The 21,482-nt window shown below is 48.4% G+C and overlaps 2 protein-coding genes across 2 annotated transcripts in view; both read right to left on the bottom strand.

The window, feature by feature from the left end:
• LOC119461357 (mitochondrial pyruvate carrier 2-like) overlaps positions 1 to 21,482 on the bottom strand; it is a 337,603-nt gene that overhangs the window by 298,208 nt on the left and 17,913 nt on the right. The gene's annotated exons all lie outside the window — the stretch shown is intronic.
• Positions 2,503 to 16,053, bottom strand: LOC119462168 (neprilysin-3). Its single transcript, XM_037723512.1, has 5 exons — positions 15,952 to 16,053; positions 14,372 to 14,440; positions 10,725 to 10,775; positions 3,473 to 4,543; positions 2,503 to 3,384 (listed from the first exon to the last, which is right to left on the bottom strand). The coding sequence occupies exons 1-5, from the start codon at positions 16,051 to 16,053 to the stop codon at positions 2,503 to 2,505; spliced, it is 2,175 nt and encodes a 724-aa protein (XP_037579440.1).

Genomic DNA, 21,482 nt, shown 5'->3' with positions numbered 1-21,482 from the left:
GGTAATGCGAATTATTATTGCGGAGCATTCTTTGCGAACTTCAGGTGTTTTGGGTGTGTCTATCTATCTATCTATCTATCTATCTATCTATCTATCTATCTATCTATCTATCTATCTATCCATCCATCTATCCATCCATCTATCTATCTATCTATCTATCTATCCATCTATCTATCTATCTATCCATCCATCTATCCATCTATCTATTCATCTACCATCTACCCTACTACGCCGCGGTGCTGGCGGTGCCTATACCAACTTGAGCCACTGGGTATAGGCTCGTGTTGTTCGCGATGACCTCGCGGTCACTGCATCGTCGTCACTTCGCGCTTCGTCATCAGACCGTCGCCTCTGTTTCTCGCCTACTACCTGCACTCAAGCCACGTGGCGCGCGTAAGGCGATTTGGACACCTCGGAGGCGGAAACACCAGGTGGTGGTTTCCTCCGTATGAACAGCGACTCAAAAGCAAGTTTCCCACGAGCGTTAGTTTCCGATCGCCCGACAGCAACACGCTTTCTCGTTCCTCCTCACGCTTGCACCGGACGACCCTTGTCGTATTTACCAGGCCAGGCCAACAAGCATCGAGAACTTCTCTTTCGTGCTGCACATGGAGTCCGAGTACGACAACGCAGCGCCGAACCCCAGCATGGCAGCGTCACTACAGCGACTCGGCTCGACGACATCGGCCTTTGACGCCAACAAAGAAGCTCTTAGAGGGCCGCAGCTTCGTCGGAAAGTGCTTAAAGTCAGGCTTCGCTTTCCTCGAGGGGTTTACTTGAGTAGCTAGAGGATGGCGTACTGCTGGGGTACTATTGGGCGCAAAATAAGCGGAACGTGTTCGCAATTATCGAGCGGCTAGGCAAGCCCACGCTGTTTCTCACCCTCAGCATGTCCGAGCTCCACAATGAACGCCTGCTCGAACTCGTCGAATCGTCGAAAGAGCTGGTCGAGGCGAACCACCGCAGGGTTGACGCATAGCCAGCTACCTGCAAAATGCTTCGCATAACTTCGAATCCCACCGTGCTTGGGATCTGCGCAACATTTATCTTTCAAACGATCCGACAGTTCTACTTCGGTGGCGGCTGTGTATGGCGCGGCTGAGCGCCGCCGCGCGGGCGCCATCTTGAAAGCGATCTGCGACGAGTACAGTGTCTATGCTACCGAGGGCTGTTATCTTCGTGTGCGCTGTGTTCTCGCCGCTTAGTTCGCGGTGAAGCGACAGGCATCATAAAGGAAATTCGCTCGCCAGCTGCTGCTGCTGCCGCTCTTCCTCACGCCAGCGTTTTGACAGCGAGTGTCCGCGGTCAGTGAGCAAGTTGTGTTCATGTTTGCTTGTGCGCGTGGGACACCATGCTTGTTAATTTGGTTGTTAAGTGAATGTTTACAAGTTTGTAAGGCCGATAGTATTGGTATTCTTACTTCGTATAGCTGTCAATAATTTTCTATCGCAATCATTGCTTCGTCTTTCGGGCGAGACTGCGACATTATATTTCTCTTTAACGCGTACAAGTCTAAACATAACAAGGCCGCGTTAATGAGAAACGAGTTCACAGACCATCAATTCAATGACATCCCCTTCACTATGGCGTGTGGAGTTTCAGTGATGCACTGCCAGAAAAGTGAGCTCGCACATGACAGAGCAGAAAATAAGGGCAACCACCGAAATTGCGAATGAATGCATCACAGCGCAGACAGAGCAATATACTACAATGGCACTCGACAAAATATACTAAATAGCAAAACACGGTTATAATTTAAATGCATAGTGCCGTCTTTCCCGGCATGCGAAAAATGGTGTCAAATAAAAGCAAGAAATTCTGGCACTCAATTTTAATGCACGTGTGTGCAATAAAAAAAGAAAGAGAAAAGACGCGCGCACATGAGCGGGCCCTCGACTGTGCTGCAAGGTGAAGTGTTCCCCGAAGAGCATTCACTTTTTTACAGATTCCTTCAAGTGTACTCGTAACACAAATGAATACGGAGGCGACAATCACTGAGTGCACTTCGCATCATGCGCATACTTTGGTAAATGGCAGTGTAGCCCACCAAGCACCTTATGTCAGCCTTCAACTTGAAAAGCCGCGGCAGACGTGGCACACGTCGCCTAGAATACTATATTCTCTATATAGTTCAGTTCATCGGGCAGACGCTTGAAAAAACAAAGCAATAAAAGTCTCTTCACCCGTAAACACGAAACACGCCGACCCATGGTGTCTCAAGGGCAAAAAGATCAGCCGTTATCCAAGAACCCGATATTCAAAGAGTAAGTTAAATTTACGAGGAACAGTCCCCTGTCAAGTCGAATCTTCGAGCGTTCACCACTGTACCTTGGAAATCTGTCTTTGATGATGTCGAATAAAAGTTCATTCGATTTCCCTATGTAAGCGCGCACTAAATTAAGATACTTGAAACTTATACCGTGCACCATGAAGTCAAGTAAAAAAAAATCATAAAGGGAGTTAGAATAAGAAGAAAAAGAGACGTTAACTGCACGCGTTCGCTTAAAAGAAAGGGCACTTTTCCTTTGGGTTCATAGGCGTGGCCTCAGCGCACTTGAAGGCATTGGCGAATTTACGCGACTGGCGAACGGGCACGTTACACTCGTCGCCGTTGCTGCCCGCGGCGCAGGTCATGAGGCAGTAAGTCATGAAGAACACTTGGTCGTCACTGTACTGCTCGAGGCCCTCGAGATGGAAGACGTGCACTAGGCGCTCGGCCTTCACGGCCTCGCGGAACGCGTCGTACGAGGCCCTCAAGCCCAGCACGGGCAACCACAGTGCGCTGGCGTGAGTAGCGTCGCGGCCGGAACGAGCCGCGCCGGCTTTGAGGTCGCACTTGAAGCGCTCGTCGTAGGCGTCACGGCCCGAACTCCACCAAAGGGATTCCGCTCCTTTCTCATACATGATGCCATGGTCGTCGAACGCTCGAGCTATGGAACTGGCCAGCAACGTGCCTAGCGAGCCGTACGTGATGCCAAATGAGCCTTCGGCATGGAAGAGCGGCGGCTCGAGCGCCCCGACAGCAAAGTAGACCTTGTTGTAGTAGTAGCTGTAGGAAGTTGCCACGTAACCGTCCCCCAGACTTTTGGAGAAGGTACTGACGAAGTCGTCCGAGATTAGCTTCTTACGAAATGTCTTGGCTATGTTGATGAAATTGTCGAAAAACGAGCCACTTGTTTTCGGGAAATCCTTGTACAACTGCCCTATTGTGAAGTTGGAAAAGAACTGGCTGCCGGGTAGAGAGTCGAGGTCTAAGCTTTCCGACATCTTAGCTCTCAGCTTTGCCTTGACCGAGTCTTCGATCCACGTCGCGGCGGCGAAACCTTTTTGGTACTGGGATTTGACATTTGCGAAGATGGACGCCAAGTAGCCGCGCACTTGCTTCTTGAAAGCGTGCGCGCAAGTGACGGGCCGACACAACCAGGCCGAATGTGGATGCTACGTGATCCAGGCAGGCAGCCTTTCTACTCGCCGTGAGCTCGATATCGGTGCCGTTGAAAAGCAGACGTGGATTTCCGACGATCGTCCAGAGGTTCATGCGGACAAACACCCACGCGATCCCCAACAGGAGCGACTCGTCCTCCATACTTTCCAGCAGGTGGTCGACGTTGTCAATTATGTCCGAGTGCTGGACCAACACGACGTCGTTGGGTTGCCAGTTGAATTCTGGAAGGAACATATCGTTCACATATAGCTGCCACTTGTCTTTCTTTGACTTCGTACGTTGGTCAATATCCCTCAACGCCATCATCTTCTCATCCCTAGGGTCTGGTATAAAGCTCATGGTTGCGTTGACCACAGCTTGGTAGGCATCCCTTATCTCCTTCAACTGCTCCGACGTAGGCGCAGGAGCGTCTAAGTACTCGCAGTGTTCTTTGATCGACCGGTCCATTTTTTCGGCCGCCTCAATCGACCATTCGGGATTCACCCGTCCTCGCTGGATGAAGAGTGCCCTGGGCCGGCCCTTGTACCCTGGCATGGCCCGTATGTTGAAGACCAAGTTGATGTTCCAGTTAACGGTCAGATTAATCAACACCTTGAGCGGGGGCATGGACACACTGCTGTTCACGGGCCATTCCTCGGGCCATAAGAGGCCGAGATCTCCCTTGAACTGCGCGAATTTGCGGATCTCCTCCTTCAGTGAAGTGTCGGATCGTACGGCCACACAGCTTTGGAAGTACAGGGACGCAATCGGAACATCGGAGTCCTTGGCGTTCCTCTCCAGTTCCTGGACCGCGATGTGGAACGAGCGGGCAAAAATCTGCTCGATTATGGAACGCTGGCTGCCGACGGGCTTCCACGAGCCGCACGAGAAACTGTAGAAGTCGGAGCATGGCTGGACCGAGGAGTTCATGGCGTTTCTGAGCGCTCTTGCGTGTTCTATGCATCCGGGCGTAGTGCACGTGCCCACCTTAGGAGCAGTCAACCACCTAGTGAGCAACGTCACGCTGGTAAGTATCAGGAAACAGCCAAACGCCAAGACTGCAATGATGGGCACCAACGTTGTCTTCGATGGAGCCGCAGGTGCTGTCGATGGCTGCACCTGAGTGAACGATGTAAAAGAAAGGCAAATTTATCTCATGAAAACGCACATCCGACGTAGAATAATTGTAAAACATAACTGCGTAAAGAGATGCTAAAGACAAATGTTAACGTGGCGAGTTGGGCGTGTTGGTAAATTATTACAAGGACGACACAAAGAAACGACCAGGACGAGCGACGAATGTTAGTTCAGGCTATCTAACCGGATAGATTAATGTTCCTAAAGAGGACGAGAAGCGTCACTTCAAGCGAGGACAGAGCTCCGGTATGATGAGGTAAAAACACAACTGTGAAAACATGTCGTCGTATGCCGTGATGTATAGTGTGATGGTTGCGATCTGTAAACTGCGGTTAAGAGCGTTGACAGCAACTACAACAATTACTCATGTAAAAGTTTCACATCAAGGACTATGCCACATTGGCTAAATTTTCCGTTATAATTCAATCAACTCACATTCTCTCCACACTGTCTGGGCTGTTTGCGAAAGTGTAGTACTTAAATATGTAAAGACCGGGAAAAAGCACAAAATAAACAGCTTTTCATAATTTTTTTTGTTTTCGTTTCAGTAGAAAACCAAACATTCAGCATTTCATAACAATCTTCAAGCGTTAATAAGGGTGTTATTAACAGTTCCGGTGGTGGACATGGTACAACAACTTCTTTAAAGCAACGGAAGGGAATGCTACGGAGTATCTGGTGGTAAAAGCAAAAAAAATATCGGTGGTCTTTCTTTGGCTACCATATTCCAGTCATGAACCCAGTTCAAACTCATTTTGTCCAGGACTGGGATAGGGGACTCTGCAAAGCATGTGTATCGATATGACCATTACAAGGAATTTCCTTCAATTAAACGCTCACACCTCTCCTAAGTCAGCTGATACAAAAACCACCAACGCTTGCTATTAGCTACAATTGAAAACTCAGTTCTGGAATGTGCATACAAAGATTCGCAGCAGGCCTTCAAGACGAATAAGCACTTCCAGAAGAAATCTGTCCTGACCCATCGCGTGCGTTTCTGTGACGGTTCGACGTTTTCTAATGTTGGAACTGATTCTCCGCTGCTCAGTTCAGCCTGGACCAGCAACTGTGGGCTATCCAGCAGGCAGGAAGCTGCCGGGAGACCGGTCTCTCTCCGCTGGCTCCTAGTGGGAACCCACCCAGCAATCTGCAGTTTTCTCTCTCTTATCAGCTGTATAAACTTGGACATGCAGCAGCATCGGCACACGCAGAACTGTTGTCGACGCCATCGGTTTTTGCGTTTTGCCGCGTTCGCTCAAAATGCGTGCGGCGTTGGTGACTGTTGCCGGAGCCTGTGATATAAACAACTGGTGCCGCGCTATGTCCCTTCCCTCCCCCATGGCTTCTCGCGCGTCGGAAGAAGGTGCGTTTGCACTGATTGTAAAGGCGACTTCTGCAGCCCTTATCTTGGGGGTCGCGCTCTTTCACTCGTACAACCACTATTCCGGCGACGGCGAGCGTTGCAACCGAGCCATCGCGTGCGTTTCTGTGACGGTTCGACGTTTTCTAATGTTGGAACGATCTCCACAGGCAGTTTAGATAACGTACAAATGTGATATCACTGAGAATCTTGGGGGTCGTACAACCACTATTCCTTGCAACCGAAAGGCCGTACGTCAGTGTGGGCCGCTGGTGACAGCTACCTTCGCCGTTGCTCATCGTGAAGCGCGAAATAACCACAAAAATTACGGTGCAGCTTGGATAGATCGGGACACACGCCGCAATAACCAGCGCACAGCCTTCTCAAAGTTTATAAAGTCCTTCATGCGAACTTCTGCAAAAATGAGTTAAATCTGTATTTATTTCGGCACCTGTGAAAAGCCGCGTTTGGAAGCTCTCGCGCACATTTAGGGGTTTGCTCATAGCTAACATTTTCCGCATGTGCCTACTACTTATTTTTATAGTTCAAAAGTATTTTATTGCGATAGCAATTATATGGACACTCAAAAGCAGATTTCTGCCGTCGGCGTCGCCGTCGCCGTCGCCGTGAGGTTCCGTATGACGTCATTTGGAGATGAAATCATCGCCGCGCGATGATAAGTGGTTCTTGAGGGAAAGGGAAAGGTTGGCGCTATCCGCCGCCGAACGCTGTATGTGCGAGTGAAAGGGCGCGAGGGGCGGGTCTTTCACGGGGAGTGAACGCACGGCGGAGAACAAACGTGCGTTCTGCACCGTGCTCGCTTAAGGGCTGCAGAAGTAGGCGTCTCTTTTCTCCTTCACAATCACCATATATGTAGAGCAAACGCGCCTTCTTCCGACGCGCGAGAGGCCATGGAGGAGGGGGAGGGAAGGGAGGCGACGTTTAGCTGCGGCACGCAGTGCCTATTTATATCAGAGGCTCCGGCAACAGTCACCAACGCCGCACGCATTTTGAGCGAACGCGGGCAAAACGCCGATGGCGTCGACAACAGTTCTGCGTGTTGCCGATGCTGCTGCATGTCCAAGTTTATACAGCTGATAAAGCTAATATCATTACTGCGTATAGCTCTCTACAAGTTTGCTATCGCAATTGATGCTTCGCCTTTCAGGTGAAACTGCGACAACTTTTTCTGCCAATCTTTAGACTGCACGCGTTCAGCCAGTGCAAGTGCAATGTTATTGCCACGCGGCAGAAATAGTGAAGCGAAGGTGTATTTACACGTATTTACAAAATTGCAGCAACGCTGGACACACAAGATGGCTGCCCCCACCAGCCGCGCGCTCTCCTAGCTAAATCATCTTCGTTGTTCATGGAACACCATGGCCCACTGCTCCGTAACACTATTATGGGCTATTTTTTAATGCGGTTAGCATTCTCGGGACTACTTCACGCAGTTCTTGCTCTGAGACCATCTGGGTATCCATCACTTTTCCCGACCTCTTCGATAAAAATGAGAACCATCAGAACTTCTCCCGGGCTGCGCGGAATCGAACAACCCACGCCATACGAGCTTCTCTGACGTGGGTCTGATTTCGCATGGGATGTGTCGCTCTTCAATGAATCCTCCTTCATGCCAACTTGGGTCGCTGCGTATGCGCCACTGGGTATGCAGCCAGCGAGGCAACAATTCTCAGCGTTCACACGCTACGGCACGCCACGCATCTCTGAGGACACGCGTGGACTTGTCGGCGACCCCGTCAGAGGGAAGCGCGATAGAGGAGCGCGGCTTCGGTGCACGCCTCATGTAGCGTTTCTGAGCTTTCTCACGCACCGGCACGCTATGCATTTCGGAGGCCACACGAGTGTTTCGAGGCTGCTCCGCTTGATGGCGCAGCGTGTTCACAGGGAAGCACGTGACAGGAGTCCCGCTGCAATACTCGTCTCGTGGCGGGAGCACTGCCGAACCCTTTCCTACCACCTTCTCAGGGCGGCCGCTAGAGGCGTCGAGGTCTGACACCATGTAGAGTGACTATTGCTAAGCCATTAGAAGGCTGCGTTGAAAGAAGCGTCCAGGCTCTCATGGAACTTCCTGTGCTCCGTTGCGAAAAGTGTGACGAAAAGCAAAGAAAGATGGTTCTGCATCTCATAGCAAAGAAGTTTATGAAGCCAGTTTTCACGAACTATGTCGTTGAAGTGACAGGCAGAAACAGGGCGACTAAGCTTCTTGAGCTGGAACCATTGTCCCGCAGAGTGTTGAAGCTATAGCTGGCCAACTTTGTGAAGCCGTGATGTTTTTCTTCATGAGGACGTAGACAATGCATGATCATATTTTAGTTTCCCACAGTAAGGTTGAAATAAACACTTGCGTCTTATACTTGCGTCTGTACTACGCGGCGTCCTTTATTTTTGCATGTTTATCGAAACAGACCGATCGCTCTTCTTCCCGCTTGGTGCCGCGCCGGTACTGCAAGCTGTTTGCCATTTACTTGGCACTGATGCGAAAGATATTTTAACATCTACATGTGACATTCTGCTAGCAGCCACGGCAAATATCAAATTTTAATGCCTGAAATGTTGAACGAGAAGTCGCTGCTGTGTCCCGCTCATTGGAACGGCCCTTGCCGACCCATATAGAAGCGCCGCGCGAGATGATGATGATGATGATGATGATGATGATGATTATTGGCATCCCCTTTGAAACGGGGCGGCGACAAATAGTCACCTAGCCTGCTTGATTTAATCAGGTATACTATACATGTTCTTTATCTAGCATTTTTGTATACCTCTCATTATTATTTTTCTTTTTCAAAAATTTACCTTGTGCCGCTGCCTATGATTTTAAGAGATTAGGTCGTATCCATCTCTTCTCTGCCCTTCCTCCACCAGTACTCCAATCGTCTCTTGCTGATCTCTACGACTGATCTGTTTATGTTTCCTTCCACTTTGAAACCAAGCGCCTCTGGGAGTTGCACGTTACCCACGGTTCTCGCTGGGTGGATCCCGTCGCATTCCATCAGGATGTGCTGAGTGGTTTCCGGATCTTTACTGCAGCATGCACATGTCTCATCTAGTTCCGAATATTTGTTCCGATATGTTTTCGTCCTTAGGCAACCGGCTCGAGCCTCAAATAGCAAGGCACTGCCCTTTGTGTTATCGTACAGATTTTCCCTTCTAATTTCTTTCTTCTCATTCTTGTAAATCTCCATTGTCATTTTTGTTTCCATTCTTTGCATCCAATTTACGGTCTCTATTTCTCTCACTTTCTTTCTGATGACTCCTGGTTGTCTACTTGGAGTTTAGATTATCCTGTACTTGGTTGCTAACTTCCTTGACCTCTTCCTCCATTCTGTGTCCACGCTTTTCATGTAGAGATACTTGTGCACTTTAGCCGCCCATTTATTTTCATCCATGTTCCTGAGCCTTTCTTCAAAACTAATTTTGCTCTGTGCTTCTCTGACTTCAAAAGAGGCCCAACCCATGTCACCCTGCACTGCCTCATTTGTGGTATTACCGTGGGCTCCCAAAGCCAACCGGCCTACTGATCTTTGGTTAACTTCCAAACCCGCCAATATATCCGATTTTAAGCATATAATGGCATTTGCGAATGTTAGCGCTGGCACCATTACTCTTTCCAGATTCCACGCACCACCTCATACTTATTGGGGCCCCACAGTGCTCTGTGTTTCATTATTGCTGCATTCCACTTCCCCTTTATTTTCAGATTATCTTGGTGGTTGTTTGAGTAATTCTTTCCTTCGTTTATGTGTACGCCGAGGTACTTATATTGCTTCACTATGGGTATTACTTGCTGTTGAATTGACACCACGAAGTTACTCGTGTGTTCATTAAAGATCATAATTCCTGATTTCTCTGTGCTAAACTTAAGGCCTAGATTTGTCGCTGCATTCCCACAGATATTCGCAAGTATCTGTAAATCTTTTTTATTGTCCGCTAGTAGCACAATGTCGTCTGCGTACATCAGTCCGGGGACCTTCTGTTGCACCATTTGTCCATTACGCATGTAGGATAAATCAAAACCTAATTCGCTGTTTTCCAGTCGTCGTTCTATACCCTTGACGTAAAGCGTGAACAACAATGGTGTCAAGATAGTGTCAGAGCGTGGCGCCACCCCTCGGTAAAAGCGCGCAACTCCGCAGCGGAACGACAACAATGGGAGAGCGAGCAGTCTGCCTGGCATCTATAGTCGGGTACAACTTAAGAAGACAGGAGAGGCCCCGCCCAGATGACCGAAGCGCAGCAGCCGATTTCCACCGCGACTAAAGAAATAGTCCCGCTGACATGTTCTTCGGCGGGGACACCGGCCGTCCGGCTCATGACGCAAGTCTTCAGTGCGCGCCCATTGGTGGAGGCTGGTATGCATCCGCCTTCGAAGGGGCAAATGACGCTGCCTTCTAAAGTTGTATCCGACTATAGTAAGAGGAGGCGTCGCTCATGCACTACGCGTTTCAGCGGTGGCAATACGTTGTATCGCTGTACTGATTCAATGAAAAACGCATTACCGTCGACAGTCACGGCGAGATCGATTCAGCTGGAATTTCTTGTTACTTCACTTCATCGCCTTGGCGATTTATTTATTTGTTTATTCGGTGGCAAAGTAGAGAGTACGTTGGGCACGGTACGTACGTCATTCCATGACAAAGAACCTATGACAACCAACTCTATACGGTTCTTGCGCGAGCCCCTGCCCGTGATACTCCAGAAAAGGGCACTGAACCACAAACCAGCCATTGCAAGAGCAATGAACAGACAACGCTAAAGAAAGCGCCAACTGCGTCTTCTTACCTTTTGGTCAGTCAGCGGTGGCCTCTCGCTTGATTGCTGTGCCTCTGGTGTCTGGAATGGCAAAAACAGAAGGCGTGATTCGTACCGGGAACGGGTAACGCACAGACGCTCGTATATTTCTGTCGGGGCTCACAATCACGGATTCCGCATAGCTTTCAATAAAGCTGAGAGAAAGGGGAAACGGACTCATTTCGTTAGGAAGGAACAGTAACTTCCGTTGGGATACCACGAGCGCTACAACCAACTGTAAACGTCAGCGCTGCATACGTAGCGCAGCACATTGTCTGCCTTTCTTTTTTTCATTCTTTCTGTTTGTATCAAGACGAAAGCCTTAGATGGCTCATGGGTGGAAAATTTTACCGTCCGAAAAATTCAATGGCACCAAAATTTATGGTACCACCATTGATGGTTGAACCCACGACCTTTGGTGCTAATTAAGGCAAAGTTAATTAAGCCACAGGTAATTAAGATATAGTTAGCTAAGGTGCTCGAACCCACGCCCTTTGGTGTTATTTAGGGTGAAGTTAATTATGGTACAGGTAATTAAGGTAGAGTTAAGGCATTCACACCCACGACCTTTGGTGGGAGAAAACAATAGGAAGTAACAACGCATGCGAACGAGAATAGCAAGTAATTTAATGAATCTCCCGTGAGCGCGCTGGCTTTCGCCTTCATCCTCTTTAGCCTATGCTAAAGTGACTGTCAACGTTTTTGTTTATTATTATTTTTTCCAAAGATTCCGCTAGAATAAAATTCAGAATTTCGTGAATATTGCACAGAATATTTTGTGCATCCTTTATAAACAGGCTGCGAAAAGATTTCTCGAGCCACAACGATAATTTTATCAGACATTTTCATCAAGAAGATGCCTTACAATTTTTAGGTAGTCTGAGTGCGGATAGCGACCACGCGGGCGCCAAACGTACTTGAAATCTACAACTGAGGCACGGCCGCTAGATGAAAACGCATGTTCTGATCGAGCGGCTCTGCCTAAGGTATATAAATTTGTATTTTGCACCGTTTGCATAAATGGCGAATATCTTATTGAAGAAGTTTCGATAAACAGTTCATGTCTTAAGAACGTAAGGTTTATATGATATGAACAGACATTTTATAATGCAACGTCTAGTTGGCAGTTGGCAGTAAGCACTCCTTGTCTTCTGCCCAGTACGCAGATGCTATTTTGGACAGAGTCAAATTCCGCCATGTTGGAGTTTTAAGCTTATGAAAAAGGCCGTAGAAGCATTGTCCGCCAATCAGAGTTAAAGTGGCGAATTTGCCAAGAACAAAAAAAGCCTATCATCCCGCCGTACCGTTTACCTCTCCTCTGTGAAATGTTTTAGGAACGGGATAATCGAACAAATGGGGAACTACGTACATAAATAAACTGCGCTATTTTCCAAGACCATCTATAGTCTTGGATATCCCCGCGTAGTGAAAGGCATACAATAATTAAATTGAGCATTAACGATGTGACGTTTTGTTCTTCACCTGACTGCCTCCATGTATGACACGTGACCTTCATAATATAAACCCACTGTGATAACTGCGACCCATTGAGTTAGCAATGACACATAACTAAACCTTGTACATTACGAGGATGCTACACCTCATAACATTACAATGTGTGGCAAAGCAAGTCATCGGGAGCATTTCCCCTTTTCGTCCCTGGTATCAGCAGACGCAAAGTTGCGTGTTATAAAAAACGTGTTCTTCCTTTGTCTTCGTCTTTTCTAGTGCTAAACGTTCAACATGAATCAATTCAAACTTGCTTAGTTCACTTCTTATAAAAAAACTAGCTGTCGTAGTACATATTAGTAACATTCATATTAAGTTAGCTTCATGAACTGTTCGCCAAAAATCTGTCGCTGGTTGATCCAGGCCCTGTAGTGCCCAGTGACGCTTCCCTGTGCTGTTCTCGTGAAAAGCGAGCAAGTGTAAACAGCAGCTTGGCATCCACGTGGTCATTGTGCGTGCGTGCGTGCGTGCGTGCGTGCGTGCGTGCGTGCGTGCGTGCGTGCGTGCGTGCGTGCGTGCGTGTGTTTGTGCGTGTGTGAGTGAGTGAGCGAGCAAGCGAGTGCGCGTGCGCGGGCGTGTGGGTGATACGTCGTTAACGCTGAGGGCACTTAAGTAAACACATCAGGCATTGTGTTCCTGTACTCGAGGTACTCTGTGCCGATCCCAGTGCAAATCACATTTTTCAGGCCTTGGGTGGCAACGTAATAATGCCACAAGACTAAAACACACAGCTGCAACTCAGCTGGGCCAGAAAAGTCTAGGGTCCATATTGTGGACTGGCCACTTTCGGGGTTTGTCTCACCTTTGTGTGAACTCCACGCAGCGACAAACGTTGTTCTGGCTGTCTTAATCAGTGTGCGCTGAACGCAATATCCCCTTTATGCTTAAGTGATCGACTAAGAATACGGCCCCAGACACAACCACACCCAAGAACGCCTACTGCAAACAGCCGCTCCCATCGCCAAAACAGGCACTGACCGCTAGACCTGGCTCCAGCATTCGGCCGCTTCTTCCCTCATGAATCCTGCAGTTAACCCCTGGCTCCTGTTCACCAGCCTCAGAGCCCCTGCTACGAGGCTGTGGCTTGCTACGTAGCAGGGCTTACTGCGAATTTCCGTCCGGTCAGCCTGTCACTGGAATTTGAAGCAGGCAGCGTTCAGCATACGATGCCGATCCAGTGAACTGGCTTAGCACGCTTCTTTTTTTGTAGATTTAGTATCACCAGGGATACCATGGGGTTTGGCGTGTTTAGAACTGGTGTGGCACGGTGCTGACTTAGTGGTCACGTTTTCCAATTAAGTGAATGCGGTCTCTACTTCACGAGGACATGACGAGGAACAAAGTTAAATACGCTTGCAAATAACACCGCCGTTACCGCAGTCGGTATTCAAATTTCATGTACCCCAGCTCCAAATGTTTAAGCGTTAAATAATAGGTTACGGGAGACGTACAGGTTGAATGTTTTACGTAGACGGAGTGAGTAAAATTGCAATTATAATGCTACGAAAGAGTCATCTTTGCAACATCTGAGAGCGTCTTGTTTTTCCAGAGCCGCCCAAGTGCACTAAAATATCGCAAAATCCGTGACGTCGAAGTTACGCCACAACCGACGTGGTTTGGGAGCGAAATTTAAGAAAACTTAGAAGTTTCACTGCCGTTAACTTAGCTACCGATCAGGCTCATGCTGTCAAAAAGAAAGAAAGAAAAAGAAAGAAAGAAAGAAAGAAAGAAGAAAGAAAGAAAGATAGATAGATAGATAGATAGATAGATAGATAGATAGATAGATAGATAGATAGATAGATAGATAGATAGATAGATAGATAGATAGATAGATAGATAGATAGATAGATAGATAGATAGATAGATAGATAGATAGATAGATAGATAGATAGATAGATAGATAGATAGAAAGAAAGAAAGAAAGAAAGAAAGAAAGAAAGAAAGAAAGAAAGAAAGAAAGAAAGAAAGAAAGAAAGAAAGAAAGCAAAACGTGCAAGTGGAGGTGTTGAACGAATACTCACACCATACAAAAGAATTTTTCTGTCCCCATTGTGTCCCTTTAGTAAGCGTAAGCGTAAGTGTAAACCGACATTAAATTAACCCTTTAAGATGAATATAACCGGGCTCACTTTAGAAGATTCCGCAGCAGCTTCGTCCTGGCGCTTCTCACGCTGCTTTGCATGCTTGTCCGCGGCCCTCTGCGCTTGCGGCGAAAGACAATGCGGCGAAAGACGAAAAGAAATATTAAACGATTTAATTAGCGCTCAAGAAAGATATAAGACCATCTACACAGGTTTCTCAAATTTTAGTCATATCAAGGGATATGAGTTTGGTGTGCAGAATTGACCTGAAAAATGAATGACAAGTGGCGATACCGACTTGAAGTTCTCGCACTATATCTCTCCGTGACATCATTGAAAGTTTCAAAGCATGACCAAGAATGGCGCATAAAACACGACAGGACTATTCACTGTCTTCGTGAACGAATTGTTAACTCAGGCTGGACTACTTTCGTGGACATTGCCAGCGCAGAAAGCATTAGAATGCGTTTATATACGTGAGTTTATCCCTCCATTTACTGAATTGAAAAAATCACTTTCTGCTGAAGAAATTCGTAGACAGCCCTCGAATGTATTCATAGTGTCCCCTTAAAAAGAACGAGCTCATTGTTCTGGAAGCACTGAAGGACAGCGCTGAGTCAGCCTTTTTCATGAGATCTATAACGTAGCCCGTACGCGCTAGCACCATTCCGGGCTCACGTGGAAGATAACCCAGCGACGAAGATCGTATGCGGACTCCAGGTGGGACCTCGATGAAGTATACCCTTTGAAACAGGGTCGTATCGAATGTCACCAGGCTCGTGAGTGTTACCTCCCTTCAGCACTGATTAGCACAAGGTTCGCATGCGCCCATGGTTTGTATTACACCATCGAATCGGATCAAATTCATTGTCTTAAAATCTATTATTTTTGTTCCTTGCCTTTGCGTCACCAATACGCCAGTTGTTTTTGACTATACTCTCCACCGGCATATTTATGAACATTTCCTTTACTATCCTGAAGCCCAAGGAATCTGGTAGAGTTATTATGACGTCGCTGATTTCTCGATAATAAATGCTGCGACTTGCTAAAAAAAATATGCCCTGTGGTACTTATGTGATATTTCCCCACGCTTTCCACGTTCTTCGTCGGCCAATTTTCTCCTATAGCTCGGTGTACTCAGACATCTTGATCCGACGTCTTTCCCGGCAGCAAAACTCCATAGCCTCCGGATGCAGTGCGCCTATCGACGATGCGGTGGCTCGCCGATGAGCAGAAGGCTGCTCACCGGTGGTCCAGTGTTCCATTATTGCTCCACGATAGGCATAGCACATCCGATGGAAGCAGACGACGGAAAACACAAGGGCTGATGCGCATTGCTGCAACGGCAAAACATCTATCGAATGTTTCGCAACGAAGTGCCACCAGGGCCTCTATCTTGTACGCGTTCGAAAAGGCGACGTCCGGTTTCGTCCCACGCGATTGCCCAGGCCGCGCCGATTTCGCGGCCTAGTACAATCTAGGCCAATCGTGTGAGGCGAAACCGAACGTCGGATTTTCGAACGCGTACAAGATAGCGGCCCAGCTCGACCAAGAAAGCGCTCGGGCCAGAGCTCGTGTATCGCTACTTATACTAAACACGAAGCACAACCCATACATGGCGTCCGTACCTTGTTGCTCTTCATCATGGGGTGCTGCTGCTGCTTGTGATGCTTCTTCTTGCGTGTCGTTCTGCTTTCGTCGCCTAGTGCCCCTGTCGCCCTGCTCGCCATAGCGCCGAGGTGCCCTTGACAGTTGGCAGTGCTCAAATCGGGACAGCGAGGACTGGCGAAGACGCGAGTCTTGATGCGGCCGGTAGATCGACTGTGGAATGTGGTCCTCAGGAATACCGGCCCGTGGCTGCGTCGCGAGCAGGGCACGAGATGCGGATTTTGATCATGATGATGATAACGACGACGATAACGGCAACCTCAAACAATGGGGCATAAATAGGATTGGCCAAAAAGCGGTGATGGGTCGGTTGGTTCGCAGTTTTATTTTTTTTTTTTTTTGATGCGATTAGCATTTTTTGTCTACTTCCGGCACTTTTTATCTGTCTATCCATTTATCTACTTATTCATATTCATTGTCTTAAAATCTATTATTCTTGTTCCTTGCCTTTGCGTCACCAATACGCCAGTTGTTTTTTATTATACTCTCCACCGGCAGATTTATTAACCGTTCCTTTACTATCCTGAAGCCCAAGGAATCTCGTAGAGTTATTATGACATCACTGATCTCTCGATAATAAATGCTGCAACTTGCTAAAGAAAGTTACAGGCCTGCGCGGCGCACGCAGCACAGTCACAGCGTAAGCTCGTGGAGCGGCTCAAGAGTAGCTCCAATTTCGGCACCACGCACACCCAGCTCGACCAAGGGGTCTTCGCGACAAAGTCTCTTCGCCTCGTTTTGACGAGAATGATCTGAACTGTCCATCCGGCGTCGATGGCGAGCTGCGCACGCTGCGTTTGCAGGCACGTTAACTAGATGGCGCCACCATACTAACGGAAACTGGGGATCGCGATTTTTTTTTTTTTTTTTTTTTTTGCGCGCCTCGCCTGAATGGCGTCTCGTCGTCTGCGTCTTAACTAGATGGTGCCACCATAGTGGCGGATGCTCGGATCTCGTCTGCGCCTGCGTTTATGGGTATATTTTTTTTTTTTTTTGCGCTGCCTGATAGCAAGCGCTTGCTTGGCTCAGTGGTGAAGTATCGGACTCCCGCGCAGCGGGCCTGGGTTCGATCCCGGTGAAGATCGGGTACTTTCTTTTTTCGCATTTCCGGCGATAGCGGTTACGCGGTGGCGGCGGACAACATTGCGAACCGAAAACGGCTGTTGGAATGAGCCCATAACACCTTACGCTGTAAAGAACATGCCCTGCAGATTATGCTTTCTGCATTCTTTGTCGGTCAATTTTCTGCTATAACTCGGTGAGACATCCTGATCCGACATCTTGCCCGGCAGCAAAACTCCATAGCCTCCGGATGAAAAATGGGCTGATGATGATATCTATTTATATATCTATTTGTCTATCTATCTATCTAGCCTCTTACGCGCGCCCAGTGACCCAAGTTGTCTACCAGCTTGAGCCACTAGGTATGTACTGACTCTGGTCATGCCACCGTCGTCACGCCTTCTACGCTGGCCCAGTGCCCTTTTCCAATAGCTTGGACCACTAGGCCACTGCGCGTTGTCTTGATGGCCTCGTGGTTGTTGCATCATCGTCACTCCGGCTGCCATCCTACTCTCGTCATGTCGTCGTCGTCATAATGCCTTCGTGGTTCCGTCGACTTCGTTCCTTCTCCGTCCATTCTAGCTTATTCTTGGTGTCGTCATTCAATCGTGATTACGCCGCTGTTCTCATACCCTTGCCATCATTGTGACGTCGTCAGACAGTCGCTGTCATGCATCCGTTGTCATGCCATCTTGGCGGTGTCGTCGTTCTCATTCCAGCTTCGTCATCTGGTTGTAGTCATACAATCGTTGCCATCCTATCGTCCTCGTGACGTCGTTGTCGCGTTGACGCCATTTAAACATCGTCGTCATTTCTGAATTGTCATCTCAATGTCGCCATGCCGCCGTCGTCATATATACCACGTACATCTGTCGTTTTATCGACGTCATTCCTTATTCGTTTTATGGGCGACCTTAGTGAGCGTGTGCCATACCAAAGTAAACCGGTGCCGGTGACAGCGAATGTCGCATAAAACAGAAGCAACGGAAGTCTCATAATGACCACTACAGAAATTAAATAAACTTCTCTTCAGGAATACCATGCGGCATGTCGCTACATTGCTTGAACGTTAAACGCATCTCCGTCGACAATCGTCGCAAGATGGGTTCTGCAGTAATTTTTGTAGCGAAAGCTACACTGGCCGCATTCTCGCCGTATCGCTGTGGCCGGTGGAAGCACCTCGAGCTATGCCGTTGCCTAGCAACCGCCGCAGCTGGCGTCCCAGCTGGCTGGCAGCATTTCCGTCTCTATGGTCTGACCACCCCGCGTGCATCTTACCGGCGTTATGGTGGTTCTGACCACGCCGCAAGCGGCGTCTGACACGCCTCTTTCGCCCGGCGAACTGCTTCACTGGAGAGCGTCCGGAATGCCAAGCGCGCGAAGCTAGCGTCGGAGAGTGAGGAGGAGCTAGCCGTTCGGCTCGCAAAATGCTTGGACTTGTCGGCTTATAATTTATACCTGGCTTATATCGATGAGTGTATACCTAAGTATAATAATTACAGCTGAATCAAAATCTAACCAAGTGAAACCAAGACTTAACCAGGCTAATCGAAGCTTTCGCTTTGCATATCGAGGATTAGCTGAGCTAAGCCGCAGCATTTTATTGCGATAGCAATTATATGGACACTCAAAAGCAGATTTGGGCCGTCGGCGTCGCCGTCGCCGTGAGGTTCCGTATGACGTCAATGGAGATGAAATCGTCGCCGCGCGCCGCCGAACGCTGTATGTGCGAGTGAAAGGGCGCGAGGAACGCGCGCTTTCACGGGTAGTGACGCTGAGCCGTGCTCCCTCAAGGGCTGCAGAAGATAGCGCCAACCTTTCCCTTTCCCTCAAGAACCACTTATCGGGTAGTGAACGCACGGCGGAGAACAAACGCGCGTTCTGCGCCGTGCTCCCTTAAGGGCTGCAGAAGTAGGCGTCTCTTTCCTCTTTTACAATCACCATATATGTAGAGCAAACGCGCCTTCTTCCGACGCGCTAGAGGCTGTGGGGGAGGGAGGGAGGGAGGGGGAGGGAAGGGAGGCGACGTTTAGCTGCGGCACCAAGTGCCTATTTATATCAGAGGCTCCGGCAACTGTCACCAACGCCGCACGCATTTTGAGCGAACGCGGGCAAAACGCCGACGGCGTCGACAACAGTTCTGCGTGTTGCCGGTGCTGCTGCATGCCCAAGTTTATACATCTGATAAAGCTAATATCATTACTCCGTATAGCTCTCTACAAATTTGCTATCGCAATTGATGCTTCGCCTTTCAGGTGAAACTGCGACAACATTTTTTTATCTTGCATTGGGTTGGGGTGGTTTAGTTTAGTAATTGGGTAATTTGGTTTAGTGGCATAGGCGATGGGAGGGAACGGGATAGGCTGGGTTTGTCTGGTTTGGTTTAGATTCGTTTTGATTGATACCATTTGGTTTAGTTGGGCTGGGTCGGATTGCGCTTTTAAGTTGGTTGGTTGCGTTGGATTTATTTGCTGTGTTTTGGTTTGGTCGGTCTTTCGGTCGGTCACCTGACCCGGAATTAGGAAAATTGGAAATTGGAAAGGGCATCTGATTCTATGTAGAAGATAGAAATGATAGCTTATCAGGAAAAGTTGGAAGAAATGTAAAACTCAGTTTGATGCCCTAAGATGTTACCGAGAATATTGCCTTGAATCAACCAGAAGTTCCTCAACGGCTGAGCACACATCCCAATGTAAACATTTAAAAGAGGAGACTCCCAAAGACAAAATGTTATATAGAATTAATCGTTAAATAATCAGTCTAATAGTGTAAAAAGGCATTTCTCAAATAACTTCTCGTAAAAACGAGAAACGGCGACATAATATCAAGAAGTTATCTAGCCAATAGGTTATTCTTAAACCATCGGCTTTTTGTTTAGCTCGTTACTCCACTGCGCGTCATTAGGGCCGTCCGCTGCAACAGGAGTGCATACGCGAGATGAAAACATTTTATTTAACTTTGGGGAACGGGTTATACAGGAGTAGCCCTTAGTTCAGTGCCCCTATGATGTCTACGGCGATAGCCTTGGCCATCTTCACCTAGATAGAACAAGGCCTGTTCACCCCGATCCATGACATCGTGCTATACCTGGCCCGAAATTTTCATTGCTAAAGCTGGCGTGACAAAAGCGGTGACGTCAAAATCACTGTTGCTTACACCGGGAGCATTCCCATTAGATTCAATGGTATGCAGTCGGGCCAGGTAGCATGACGTCATGGATCGGAGTGAACAGGCCTCGTGCTATCTAGGTGGTGTTGCCTTGGGCCGGTGGATGATCACCCGCCATGCCTCAGGAGCCTCACAGCGAAGGGTCATCTAGAGAGAGCACGCGACGCCGCGTTGCTTAGTTTCGCATCCGTGACGCCGTTCGAAGGTGCACACCTTGGCAGCGCGTCAGAAGGTTAAAGAAAACAGATTGGTCGCGGTGACGCAACGCTCGATACCCTTGAACACCACCAGATGATCTCGGTCTCAGCGCATCACGGACGCCAGAAACCAGTCCTCCATAGTGGGTGCGCGGTTTTCGTAAGCGTAAACCCACAAACAAAAAACCGATTATGCGGCTACTGTATTGACGAATGTCGTGGAGAAAGCAGGACTCTCAAAACCGCAAGCGATCCTGCGAGCGTGAGATATCGCGGGGAGGGGGGATTCTGTAAGAGTCCACCCAGTGGACTGTCCATTTCGGCTGTCGCAGATTGTCTCCGGCTGCGTGAGCCGGGAGCCCGTTGGTCTCCTTCTCGCTCATGCAGCTAGAGCCAATCGGTGACAGCCTAAATAGACAGTTCGCTAGGTGTTCCCTTACAGAATACCCCCTTCCCGGGGACCTGGAGCAGGAACGCCTAGCCTGCTAAAACAGTCCTGCAGCGGAGGCAGCGGCACGGTGACGTAAACTAGACAAGTGATTGTATCGAGCAGCAAATTCTGAAGCAAAGCGACATAGACGCGAAGACATCCTTGTACTTCTTCAAAAACACCTCCATGAACGAGGGTGAACTGTGCGCAGTGCAACCAGACAACTCGTCGTCGCAGTGGCCAACTTTAGTCCCAATGCCATCATCTCACAGGTCGTCTCCTACCTAACCAATACGTTGCTATCAGTATCTATCAGGTATTAGTCGGCCATTGGGCTCATGATTGTTTTTTAGGAAACTCTGAGCTCATATAGCCGTCACCAAGCTACCATGCTTGCGGTAGTGCTTCCCTGGAGTAGATACTTTCAATACGTGTCGTCTCTAGATCTCTCTATACCCAGAGTATGTAGTTATGCATCCGTGAAATTGTGTTGCGTCACTTATCCTGAATTATTCCCCTGATTGAAGCCGCAATTGCCTTTAATCAGTCTGATGAAATGCTAGCATAGATAGAGACCGAAGCGACTCAATCCCCACCAGAACACGCCAATGTTGCCAGCGTGCGCGAGCCGTTT

Source organism: Dermacentor silvarum, chromosome 8 (genome assembly GCF_013339745.2).
Source record: "Dermacentor silvarum isolate Dsil-2018 chromosome 8, BIME_Dsil_1.4, whole genome shotgun sequence".
NCBI lineage: Eukaryota > Metazoa > Arthropoda > Arachnida > Ixodida > Ixodidae > Dermacentor > Dermacentor silvarum.
The sequence above is the reverse complement of the archived record's forward strand: the minus strand, read 5'-3'. Positions and strand labels throughout refer to the sequence as shown.

What these genes read in the sequence shown, in the direction of transcription:
- LOC119462168 (XM_037723512.1), bottom strand. Translation starts at nt 16,053, where the DNA reads ATGGCGAGCAGGGCGACAGGGGCACTAGGCGACGAAAGCAGAACGACA. An exon ending in CCATGATGAAGAGCAACAAG is followed by an intron (nt 14,441 to 15,951) that starts GTACGGACGCCA and finishes CCGCAAGCGCAG; the next exon opens with AGGGCCGCGGACAAGCATGC. An exon ending in CACCGCTGACTGACCAAAAG is followed by an intron (nt 4,544 to 10,724) that starts GTAAGAAGACGC and finishes TCGTTCACTCAG; the next exon opens with GTGCAGCCATCGACAGCACC.